The 12527-nt window shown below is 46.2% G+C and overlaps 1 protein-coding gene across 5 annotated transcripts in view; it reads left to right on the top strand.

Annotated features, from left to right (window-relative positions):
* LOC139050945 (arginine-glutamic acid dipeptide repeats protein-like) overlaps positions 1 to 12527 on the top strand; it is a 75417-nt gene that overhangs the window by 40999 nt on the left and 21891 nt on the right. For 4 of the 5 annotated variants that reach the window (XM_070527826.1, XM_070527825.1, XM_070527822.1 and 1 more), the window contains exons 5-6: positions 2984 to 3287; positions 9157 to 9331. In XM_070527826.1, the coding sequence (XP_070383927.1) occupies positions 2984 to 3287; positions 9157 to 9331 (479 nt within the window). The remainder of the gene's footprint in view (positions 1 to 2983; positions 3288 to 9156; positions 9332 to 12527) is intronic. The other variant, XM_070527824.1, reaches the window with a different exon arrangement.

Raw genomic sequence — 12527 nt, 5'->3', positions numbered from 1 at the left:
TGCACCGTCTGTACGTTTAAAAAACGCGCCAATTTCCTAACTTTTTCTTTTCTGTCATGTGCTGCCACTATGTGGGAATACAGGGAATTTCTTTCTCGCGCCTCCCTTTCTCGGTTTTCGTTGCATGGTTTGTTTTAGAGCAAGTTTGCTCCCGCGCGTCTATATACTACCGCTGGCGTATTGGCATGCGGGCAGGCGGGCAGCGGTTCGGGTTTGTTAAGCGGGTGGTTTCGGCTTCTTGCACTTGCAGAACGGATGACTATCTTGTTGCTAATCGCTCAAAGGGCGACCGCCTCTTTCTCGCTTGTTTAATGCTCACAGGGGTGCGCATAGGAAGGATGCTGCCGTGCGTGCGTTTCCGTTGCCTTTTTTTTTTACACTCGCGAAAACTAATTGCCTCTGGTTGGCGATAAGATAAAGATTAGTGGAAGTTTGTCACATGTTGTGCTTTTTTGACGGGCACACAACCGCATAGTTTTCTTGAGTGTGTGCACCTATGCAGTTCGATTACGCTATGGATGTACACGTTGGTGTAAGAGCAGGAATATTTGAGTCTTGCGAAATATTATCGTGTGTGCATATTCAAGGCCTTGAACTATGTGTATAAAAATGCATCTAATTTTTAATTCTTATAAGTTTTTTTTCCTTTTTATTGTTGTTATTCATGAATGAAGAGCACATATATACCAACGCAAAATATTTTTTTCTCACTTTATGGTCACCCTAGAAAAATTGCGGTAAATTTTTTTCGAAATGAGTCCCCAACAAGAATTGGAATCTGCAATTAAAAATATCGACCCTGGGCAGTCGCATATGGCGAAAAAAATCGAGCCTCAAATGGTTAAATGTTGTGGAACGTGTTCTGATGTATAAATATTCTATTTGATATTCGACTTGTTTTTCTTGATTCAGTTTGATACTCGATTTGAAATCTACTTTTTGGTATTCGCACACCCCTAGTGAAGACTCCTTTCTTAGATCCATAAGTGAGCTTTCCCATGGGGCATCATGACAATGTAGTAATCACAGTGCAGGCAACGTTTCAGTACAGTTGAAGCCCGCGATAACAAAACTCCGCGTCAATGAAATTCCTGCGTCAGCGAAATATTTTCATATCCCTGGCAAACTCCCATAGGATTCATTGCAATGTGTACCTCTGAAATGTCACTGTACTACAATCCCACATCAACGAAATTTGCGAGAACCCCTCACATTACCTACTTGGGCAAGGCTAGCAGGCTCCAAAAGGTGCTCAAATGCAATTGCTCTGCACTGAAATTGTGTAGAACACCACCACGTTACACTTGCGTGGGCGCTGCCATTTCTGTTTACAAAAAATAACCAAGTGCCGAGAGCAATCGTGGGCTCCGAAAACATGTCATGGCCGCCATCTTGTTTGATGATCGCCTGTACGAAGCAGCACGCATGTTGCTACCGACATGTGACAATGGTTTTCACACACCTAGTGTAGTGCTTCGTGTGCGTCTCGGCGTGCAAAATGCAGTAAAAACAAGGAAATCCACATCACACCGATGTGGAATTGTTAATGGCACTTGAGATGACACTCGCAGCATGGAGTGCCACGAATGGGGTCACAATTGAGCGATAGTCCGAGAATGCCCATCCCTTGCTTCAAGAATGCTTTTTTTTTGGTGCCGCCCGACCGGCACCAGATGTAGACCTGCCCGAAGGGGCCATAATCTTGATCGATTGCCTTCGGGTGTACGAGGTACGATCACTTTTGTGCTCTGCACCTGATGCATCGGCGCCTACGGGCGGCGGCGTGCACTGGGGAAATGCGTGTGCGTGCATGGAGCGCTGTTGCTCTGCATCTGGTGCCGAGTTACGCAAAATCTCACAAAAGCAATTGTAGCACGGAAAGCAGTTGACCAAGAATACTGCTCCATGGCGGTGCTACCACTGCTGATCGACTGATGCGGCACACTTTGTACTGTTGATAATGCGGTTCTATATCCTCGAGCAAAGCTTGCCAAAGTAGGCTAATGGAATTTTGACAGTAAAGTTTCATTCTGCGACTCATTACCTATCTGTGCTGTCTCGTTTCACAACAAAATTCTCGCGAAAGCAAATTATTTTGCCTTCCCCACCGATTTTGTTGTTACGAGTTTCAGTTGTAGTTGCACATCTGTGCAGCTACTGTTTTGAGAAGATGCATGTATTGAGGAGATATTTATGTGGTTCTCATTATGTGAGCCCAACCATCAAATGGCCAAGGTCCCATGAAAGGGACCTTGCATGAACGGTGAGCATACGAAGGACAAAGGCAGTGAAGATTTTTACAGATTCTTCGTCCTTTACAGCAGGTTCAAAACGTGCGGAATCGTTTATGAATGTTATGCGGCTCAGAAAGGCATTCTATCCTAAGTTGTATGCAGGGGACATATTCTGTGAGGATCACTTTGGCGATACTATTGCCTTCGTGTGACGTAGTGCTCAATCAGCCAATCAGGTTTTTCTCAACCAGCCAATCAGCGTGCGCCTGTCGGCTGAGGCAGTACTGCCGCCTAAAGTGATTGTCGCAAAATACGATCACTTCAGCGATACTATCGCTTTTCTGTGAAGTAGTGCTCAACCAGCCAATCAGCGCGTGCATGACGGCCAAGGCAATACTCTCGCCAAAAGGGATTGTTGCAGAATATGTCCCCAGGAAGAATTTATTTGTATACTGTAAACACGCCATTTTGCACAAAACCAAAAATTACTTCAGAACAGGAAGGGACATTTCTTTTCACTCTGTGTAGTATATCTCTCGTCTCGTGCTAAAGTCGTTCGTAATTTGTACAAAACGGCGAATTAGCCTAGAACACATTGTGTAACCAACTGGCCCCAGTTGCAGCTTTGCCAGGAAAACTTACTGCAGAAATTAGCCGATGGGACCACGGTGATGGGATTACTTGTGCGATGTCTACTGTGTTGGTTAAACACGTAGTACCAGATTATGATTCAGTCGTCGTTTGTGCAGTTTGGGGACAGGTCCAGTGCGGGCAGCTTCTACAGAAGCCAACTCGCTGAGGGCGGGAGGTCTGTCTGCACTGTGCAGAAGGAGCCTGAGGTGAAGCCTGAGCCGCCAGACGAGCCCGAGGACGAGGAGGAGCTCCCAGCAGCTGAGGAGGCCCCCTCAGCCTCACCTGTGGGCGAATGTGGCAGCGAAGAAATCCGCGCGCCCCCATCAGGTCCCGAGGTGAAGCCCATGCGCGCCAAGCCGCTGAAAGCACCTGAAGACGCTGCCTCGGTAGCACCCGTTGGTTCACTCAAGTTTTTCCTTGGTGAGTGAGTGTGCATTGTTAGTGCTCATGCGCACTAGTTGCCGTACCTTACAGATTTGCACACAGGAGGCCATAGTAGCTCAGCATGAACATGTTGAACAGACAATCTCACATATATCAAACTCAAAGGGGATCGCAAAATAGTTCGATATACCGATAATATAAAATGTGCCAGTCTGAAACTTACTTGAAACTTTCGCATGTCTCAGAGACCGTATTTACACGCATAATGATCACACTCGCGTAATGATCGCAACCCTGAATTTTGTCGTCAAAATTTGATTTTTTAAATTTCCCGTGTAATGATCGCACCCCGAACTTGCCGCAGCGATATGTCGTGTGCCAAGTCGAGCTAATATTGATCGCGCTTACCATCTGTCGAATGCTACGCGAACGACTCTTCAAGACAAACCAAGCAGTCTGCACGCACCAAACATTCTTAAGTAGATGCCTCATTTTATAGCTTTCATCACTTTCCGCACTTCCATGACTAAAAAAATGCTGCAACCAAACTTGCCTTTATTATGTGTAGGCTTTATAATGGTTGTGATCAACAACAAAAAAGGCGCCTTTCGATTCTTCTCATCTGCACTCGTAGGCACGCAACAAATCGCGAGTGGCAACGATAGTAGCCACGTTTGCACTGATATGTTAAAAGTGTACCCTATTCATACGCTGACGCTTGTAACACAGCTAAGATATTCACCCACCCTTAGCGGAAACAAGCCGTATTAGGATAGTAGTGAAGACAGATGCCGCAGTTTTCGCAGCATGCCGGCCATGTGTTTCTATGTCACTGGCAGCTAAGCGCGCCCATCTGTTTCTGTCCTCTCAAAGTGGACATGACTACGTTATTGCCGCAAACTTGCCCATATTAATGATATTATTCGTTACTGATACGGGAGAAACTGTTTCAATGCAGGCAATGTACTCACGAGAAGAAAAAAAATCGCGTTCGGTACGTTCGGCTTGCTCCGCCGGCCACCATTTTGTTTTGGTGTCCCACAGCAAACGCGAGCCGAAAAAAAAAAAAATTCTTTTCGCGGAAAATTTAACCAGTGTAATGATCGCACCCCTGATTTTGCGTCAATTTTTCTGATAAAAAAGTGTGATCATTATGCAAGTAAATACGGTAGTTTCCCGAGATCTGGAAAAGAAGGAATTGACCAATATGCTACTACAAGGCCTTGCGAAGCCACAAAACCTTAGTTATTTTTGGCACGTGAAGTCACTCGCTGCAAGTGGTCTTTGAGGTCTTTGATACACTAAAACTTGTTAATCTTAATTCCACAAGGCTGGAAAAAACGGCTGAGTTAACTGAATGTTGAATTATGAAAGACATCAAGAAAATGATAACTGAATGCTTGCTAAGCCAATCTGGCTTTATTTATTGAATAAATTCGCAACCCTTGCTTCTGTGCTGCACAAAATAAATCGTCATCTCGTGACTGATTAGAGCCACGGAGTAAGACATTTAGGAGGTGAAACTCCCGTCAGCGCGAGCGAGCACGGGTGATCAGATAAGGTCACAATTGTTGCATGCGCCGACGGGACCGTATGCAGTGGCGGCGCCATGCAGCGTGTCGTAGAAGCCGCAGCGAAAAACAAAAAATGCAGCGCGCGCGCAGGCGGCTCCGGTGCGTTCTCCAGCCACTTCTTCCGTGCCAGGCGTGCGCGGCCGAACGAGAGCAACTCGCTTGACCAGTTGCCCTGGCAACCGAAATGGCGGTAGTTTCTTTCCAGGCCGCCAGCACGATAATGGTTCTGCGGGCTTGTGACCTTTTCTGGTCGCCGCAAACAGTGGAGTTTCCACTCCTAAATGTTTCTAGCTCCATGATTAGAGCTCACAGCATCGATTACCTGACGACTGCCTTCGCTGTGCGACCCGTTTGGTCGTACTGCGAGACCTGCGTCCTCATTGAAGTAGACATGCTTTGCACTACTGTATGCACATCCAAATTTTTTTTCTGCCAGTGAGCTTGTCGCCAAGAGATTACCCGTCCATCGCAATATAGCTACAGATTTGATGCCATCAAACCGCGGTAGAATCTTGATCCTCGTCAGCTTTCACCATGTTTCTGACATTGTCTGCACATTGCAACCTTCGCAATAAACGAAGCTTATTGGTTTGTTCCCCACTGGCAACAAGTTATCTTTTCGTCCACTTTCATTTCCTCTTTCCCTTCATTATTTTCTACATTTCAATTTCAACCACAGCTAACCCTATACTTTCCTTGGCTTCATTGCCTTCTGACTTTATATGGTCATGATTAACAAAAATCGGGCCCCTCTACCTTCCTTCTCCTGGTTCACAACATTGATCTGCCACTTTGTGGGCTCAGTGTGGCGCCTCACTGGATCAGTGGGCATCCCGCCAATCATGGTTTCTTTAAAAAGATTTTTAGGAAACTCTGGTGCTAGCAACTATGCGAGCTTTGTTATGGCAGCTGCAAGCATGGCAGCAGTGCAGCAAGCATGGGAATGACAGGTAGTGCAAGGATTTGACTTTGTCCTTTGAACAGCTTTGCGATTGCAGATTGATCATGTGAAACAAAACATTTTGTTATAAATGCAACAATTCACAATGATTTTGTATGTGTGCAGAAACTTATTGCCTTTGTGCACTTGTAAAACTATGATTGCTTGGAAATTTAGAAAGGTAAAACATAATTGTTATTGCTGGAGTGCCTGTTCAGGTGACGCAAGAATATCAAGAAACAAAGTAAATACAAGTAAAATAATGCACCTGAAACATCTGAAGCCACAATCACAAGATTGGTCAAATCTATGTCCTACCTATCATTCCCATAACTGGCAACTTGTACATAAAAAATATCTATATTTTAGAGCTTGTTTATGATTGTTATAAAGATGCTAATCGATTTTATGATTCTTTATTTGCATGCAGCTTAGGGCAGCCGCTATTTTAAAAAATGTACGTACTCAATTTTCAGAGCTGCATTTTTCGGACCTGCTCTATCATTCGGATGGGTACCCACAGCAGCACCATCCACTCCATTGAACCGACCCGTTTATATTTTTGGCTGCTGTTTCAGCAATATTTATCAAATTTGCAAATACAGTAGTACCTCATTAATACGTTCCCGTTATGTATGTTTTCCTGGCGCCAACATTCGCGATCGAAAACACCAAAAATGACAAAATAGAGAGAGTTCCATTCATTCTTTGCTGGTTCATACATTCCTGGAAAACATGATTTTTTGGCACCATCATTCAGTAGGTCGCCAAACTGCAAATGTACGATACGTTTTCCGGCCACTAGATGCCATGTAAACAAGAAAGTGCGAGAGGCATGCGCAATCGAGAACAGTATATAGCTACCCGCCGCCGCGGCTTCACCGCAATACTTGCCCGCCCGTCTCACATGAAAACACTGGCACGCCCTCAGTTTCTTATTTCAGTACCAGCAAACCTTCTCCGGGGTCGTTGCACATGGCATTCGCAGCTATCACTGCCAATCCTATTACGATAAGCATCTTCGCCTATCCGTTTCACAGCGCATGGTGCCGTCATAAGCATAGCGCATGCTTTTAATGGGCGATAACTGAAATGCGCTGCCATTCGCTGCTGCAGATTGCAATTGCATACGTTTTCCGACAGCTAGATCCCTTGTGAACAAGGAAGTACGCGAGGCACACGCAATCGAGAACAGTATTGTCACGTGGTAGCGACAGTGAAGAAAGCAGCAAAACTGAATGGTGAAACTAGCGTTTTATTGGGCGAACCTGTGCCCTTAAAGACAGGCACAATGATAGTGGCGAACACAGTCGGCAATTGCCGAAAATCTCATCAGCGGGTCAAGCGCGTCAGCTTTTATACATCAGTGATCGAATATTCCAGAGTCATGGCTGGTGCCTGCGTGTCTTCCAGAAAGTTCTACACGATTCGTGTCGCGCATGCATGAAATCAGATGACACAAGGTTCGCTGACCACAGACACCAGATACAACCATCGATGACTTTTGAGAAACTGCTGATACATGCAGGCACCCCCTGCGCTGTGCGATAACATTTGTTAGGCAGTGAAACGGGGTTACCCGATAAAGATAAACATGTACACGAGTCAGTATATAAACGCCCGCCTCACGTGAAAACAATGGCATGCACAGTTTCTTATTCCTGTACTAGCAAATCTCTGCCCGGGTCGTTGCATGCCGCATTTGCAGTTAGTGCCACTAAACCTATTGCGATAAGCATATTCACCTATCTGTTTTACAGCGCATGGTGCGTAGTGCCATTGGTAGAGTTCTGCACGCTTTTAGTGGGGCAATAATCTAAACGTGCTGCTATTCCCCACTGTAGGTGGCGTGATGTGGGCGTCACGTTTCGCTTTTGTGGCATCCTGCATTGCCCACTAGCTTGATTTAGTTTCGGTTTCCAGTCACTGCTTTAAAATGCCACGCAATAGGAAAACAGCAAAACGCGTCTCGGGCCACCGGAGCACTACCAGCTCGACATGCATTGGCGTCTGGTGCCGCAATGATCTGTGCGACACTTCGCATTACGTAGATGTCAGCAATAGTTGAGTCTGTCAAATTTTTTTAGTTACCATGTATATTTGCGTAATGGATGCACCTTTTTCCTCAATATACCAAAGTTGATGAGTGCATTCATTATGTGGGGTAAATTTCATGGAGACATTTTCGAAACAGCAAGAAATTGAAAAGTAAGGCGGTAATTATTTGGAACCTGCATAAATACATGTATACGATTTGCAAGCCGTAACTTTACATCGTGGTTCCACCGTAGGATAAAGAACCAACACGTCAGCCATGCGAAGTCGGTGCGGCCTAGACCAATCGCGCGCGGTAAAACTGAACACGCGCTTCGTACAGTGATCTCCGATCACACACCAGCTCGTCCTCGCAGCCGCTTCCAGCCATCTATGCCCGACTATGGCCACTGTGCTGATCAAGTGCCGGACACCCCTTCTTCATTTAGACTTTTCTGTGTGCCGCGCCAGGCCGTGCATCCCATGTGCGTGCCCTCCTATTATGTCAGTGTAAATTACGTAAACTGCATATGTTGCAGAGAGCTAGTTGTATTTTTTTCTCTCTCAAATGTGGGAGGTGCCTTTACGGTGGCACTGGCAGGATAGATGTGTTAAGCATTGAGTCTGCTTGCTTTAAACACATGTGCGAGAGTCAAAGATTGTAGTCTCTCTGAAAAACTACAGTATGACTGTTCGATCGTGGGATTGAACAGTAGCAAAATTACGGGTGCGTTCTCTACACAAGGAAAAAAATACTCAGATTTTTCCCACCTAATATGGTGGTGTGTTCAATACGCGAATGTGTTAATTATGTGAGTAAATACGGTAGTTCGGATCATACATTTTCCCATTTAGTACTTTTCTTTCTCACGGTTTTTCCCAAAACGTATGATTGAGGTTCTGTATTTCCATCTGTGATGCATATCATTCTAGCTGTGAATATAGAGGAGTCTGCCTGTTTACAGTGTCCCTACATAACAAATTAGCTGTGAATTATTTGAATAAACAGTCCACATCTCGAGTGCCAAAGCAATCTTTAGCATTTGTAGCCAGCTTACCGGCACCTACTCGGATGACTGGTGCAAGCTGGTGGACTAGGCAAAGAGGACGGCTCGAAGCCAAGGACGACAACCCTCTGCTCAGAAAAAGTTTATTCATCATCATCTAACGTAAATTTAGTAATTTTAGGCTTCATCAGCAGTATTTTCCAAACCTTAAAGTTGGCGGGTCTGCATTCCCTGTGATAGTTGAATGACCACAGTGCCAAAGTTCCCTCTGGTGATTCTTGTAGGAAACTGTTGGCAGGTTGCTTGTTCGTCTGGCCTCATTTGCTCCTTGCATACTTCTTGCTACGCAGGGGGTCGGCTGGTGCTGAAGCTGAGCGCCCAGGAAGGGGGGTCGTGGGTTGAAGCCCAAGACACCCCCCGGCTAGGGCGCCCACGCCAGCCCCCGTCGGAGGACGCGAGTGATGACGATGATGGGGCGCCAGGAACGTCCTTTGGCGCAGGAGGCAGTGCCACACCACCACTCAGGTACGTGCTCCCTCCCTGCCACTGGGCAACCATGAAGGCGCAGACTTGCTTGGATGACTGACCAAGGAAAGGTGCATGCACAAAGATGTGGGATAGAGGTGGTTGTTTATGGTGGGGGTAAAAAAATGGAAGGAAAACACTCTTCCGAGTGACGGCTTTGAAGGCTCGCAACTCTTGCTGTGAAGACAGAGCATTAAGGTTGGTCTTGCTGAACTCTTTGAATGATGCAGAAGCCATTGATACCCTGTTTAGCAAAATCTAAAACAGTCTTTCACAGACTTCTGCGGAAAATTAAGTAAAGGAAGCCTGCTTAAAATCTGTCTGGGCATTTGTCTGGTGGTGTGCACCAGCTCCCGTTATCCTCTGGCTACACCCCCTACCTGTAAATTATGTTAACACTGACAGAGCCAGACACCGGCCAGCTGTCAACGGCACATGCCAACAATGCAAACACCCAAGGTGCAAGGGACAGACAGTTCTTTAGGTGAGCAAAGTGAAATGTGCACTCTTGTCTGAACAAATGTGTCAATTGATTTCATTATTTCATAAATAAATTCAAAGCCCAACTTCGGTGGGTGATGTGCTTGATTGCCGAATCCGAGGGCCCAGTGTTCAAAATGCTTAGCTGTGGATATGAAGAGTGCACGCATAAAGTGCTTGATTGCCTAATCTGAGGGGCCAATGTGTGAAATGCTTAGCCATGGATATGAGGAGTCGGGCACAATGTGCTCAATAGCTGAATCTGAGGAGCCGATGTGCAAAATGCTTAGCTATGGATATGAGGAGTCCACGCACTATGCGCAAATTGCTTAGCTGTGGATACGAGGAGTGTGCACACAATGTGCTCGATTGCCGAATCTGGGGAGTCCGTGCGCAATGTTCTCAATAGCCAAATCCGAGGGGCCAATGTGCGAGATGCTTAGCCACAAATCTGAGGAATTCGCACTAGATGTTCTTGGTCTGCGGCTCCCAAGATTGCTTGCGCAATGCGTTTGGAAGTAAACTTGGCAGCGAAGTCCGAAGCACCCACGCTTGAAAGGCTTATCCATGTGTCCGAGGATTCCGCGTGCGAAGTGCTTGGTCACTACACCACGCACCGATGCACAGAATTCTTGGCCATGGTTCTGAAACGTCGAGTAATGGATGGGCTGGCAGCGCTTCTCTGATGTCCATGTTGCGCCCATTTCTATGCTTATCGAGATCACTGTGATCGAGGTTCCTAGAGCAGACGACGCCCCTACAGAGTGTGCGTTGAACAAATGCCGGGTGTGACCGATCGGAGACTCTGGAACAACCTTCAATCATTTGCTTTATGTGCTTATGTGCGCTTGTTTTTGTACGAAAGAGACAGCTGAAGCAGCAGATTTGAAGACAGAGAAATGTGCTCTCCAATGAGACCAAGATAGCAGCGCTCTGTTTGTCTAAATTCGCATGGCACGAATCGAGCATGACCGGCTCGAGAATATCACTGGGGAAACACCAGCTTGTATTGACCCGCCATGTTGACAGCCTCACTGGTCGCTGGCGACACTTGGATTTTTAATGTTTTTGGCAAGTTATCAGTCGATTTGCGTCGAAAGTGCAACGAAGCTAGGGGCAGTGTTTTATTGTGGTACAGGCTGACTATGGCGAGTGGCGGGCAAATTTCTAGACTGGCTTCCCCAAAGTCTTCTTCGTGATTTGTTAATGTAGCTCCTTGTGTCCAACGTGGCACTTATAATTGGAGGGACACTTCTTTTGTGTTTTTTTGCACGTTTCAGTGCCAGAAACGCTCTTTAGATCATTCAACTTTGTTCACCGGGCGCACCCCATGGAATACTACGGCCCAAGTCTGCCCGCAATCTTTTGGCTACTTTTTGGCATCCAAGAGACCACGGTTTCCTGGCATCACAAAGTGTCGGGAAAACTTTATTTTCATGTGGATTCCATTGTGGGGGACACCAGCAATGCGATTGCGACCGAGATTAATGGTTTGGTCGCACTGCACCATGGAAGTTGACAGCTTCCGTTCGCTCCACAGTAAACAGCTGGGAGCACTCGGCACTCGCTTTGTACCCGTTAGTAGGCGGTCGTCGGTTGTGGGTTTCCTACTTCTGTGGCCTGTTCTGTGCCTGCATGAGACTAATTCGTCGGCGCTATTAATTTGACTCTGCATGCGCAAAAGGATCGCCTGCCGATGCCTCTGGTTGCCACTTTAAGCGGGTCAAGCTTCTCGTGCACATCGAGTAACGGGGCTTAAAATGTGTGCATTTGGGTCGGGACAGGAAGAAACTTCAAATAAAGGGATATTTCGAGTAAGGCGATTTCGTTATAACGAGGGATTACTGTATTTTTTGGCCATTTTAGTGGTGCAAAAGATGTGCATTAGGGCCTTGAAAAAAATAACATATATGATATGTTATGACCGCATGTCGAATAAAAGACGTTTTGCTTTCTGGATGGCATTTTTCATGCAGATTGAGCTTGACATTTACGTTGCTAAGTTCCCCTTAAAGGAACGATGCTGAGACAGGGCGAAAAGTTTGCGTACGGTAGTTCGTATCTGCCACCATTACTGCATCACAATGTGTCCCGCTCGTGCACTTATTGCGAAAGCATCGCGAATTGGTGCACTCAGCTGCTTTGTGTCGGTGCCATGCACCATACGTATCCAGAGTAGAGAAAGAAAAAAAAAAAGAATAACGTGGAAAGTGAACCTAAAGAGGCTAGAAGGTTTGTCTAGTTTCATGAGCAGACGCCAGTTCCACCACTGCTTCTCGTTCGTGCCTAGTCCAGTGAAAGTAGGGAGGCTGGAATATTTGTGAAACTCATGTATTGAGTAATTTTTGTCATGACATCTGGGGTACCGTCCAAAGAGCTTCAAGCAAAGTCGGAGAGTGCGGGCTTTCTAGAAGATTCTATAACCATTTAGGATGAATGCATGGGAGCACTATGCTGCTCAGCACGGGGTATACAGTTGAACCTCACAATAACGAAATCGACGGGGAACATGAAAAAATTCACTTTCGTGAGAATTTCGTTGTTGCAAAGTGAGAGAGACAGCACAGATAAGTAATGTGTTGCAGAACGAAACATTACTGTCAAAATTCCGTTAGCCTACTTTGGCAAGCTGTGCTCGAGGATATAGAACCGCACTGCCGACAGCACAAAGTACGCCGCATGTGTCAATCAACAGTGGCAGCACTGCCGTGGAGCA

This window comes from Dermacentor albipictus, chromosome 10, assembly GCF_038994185.2.
Source record: "Dermacentor albipictus isolate Rhodes 1998 colony chromosome 10, USDA_Dalb.pri_finalv2, whole genome shotgun sequence".
NCBI classification, from domain to species: domain Eukaryota; kingdom Metazoa; phylum Arthropoda; class Arachnida; order Ixodida; family Ixodidae; genus Dermacentor; species Dermacentor albipictus.
The sequence above is the reverse complement of the archived record's forward strand: the minus strand, read 5'-3'. Positions and strand labels throughout refer to the sequence as shown.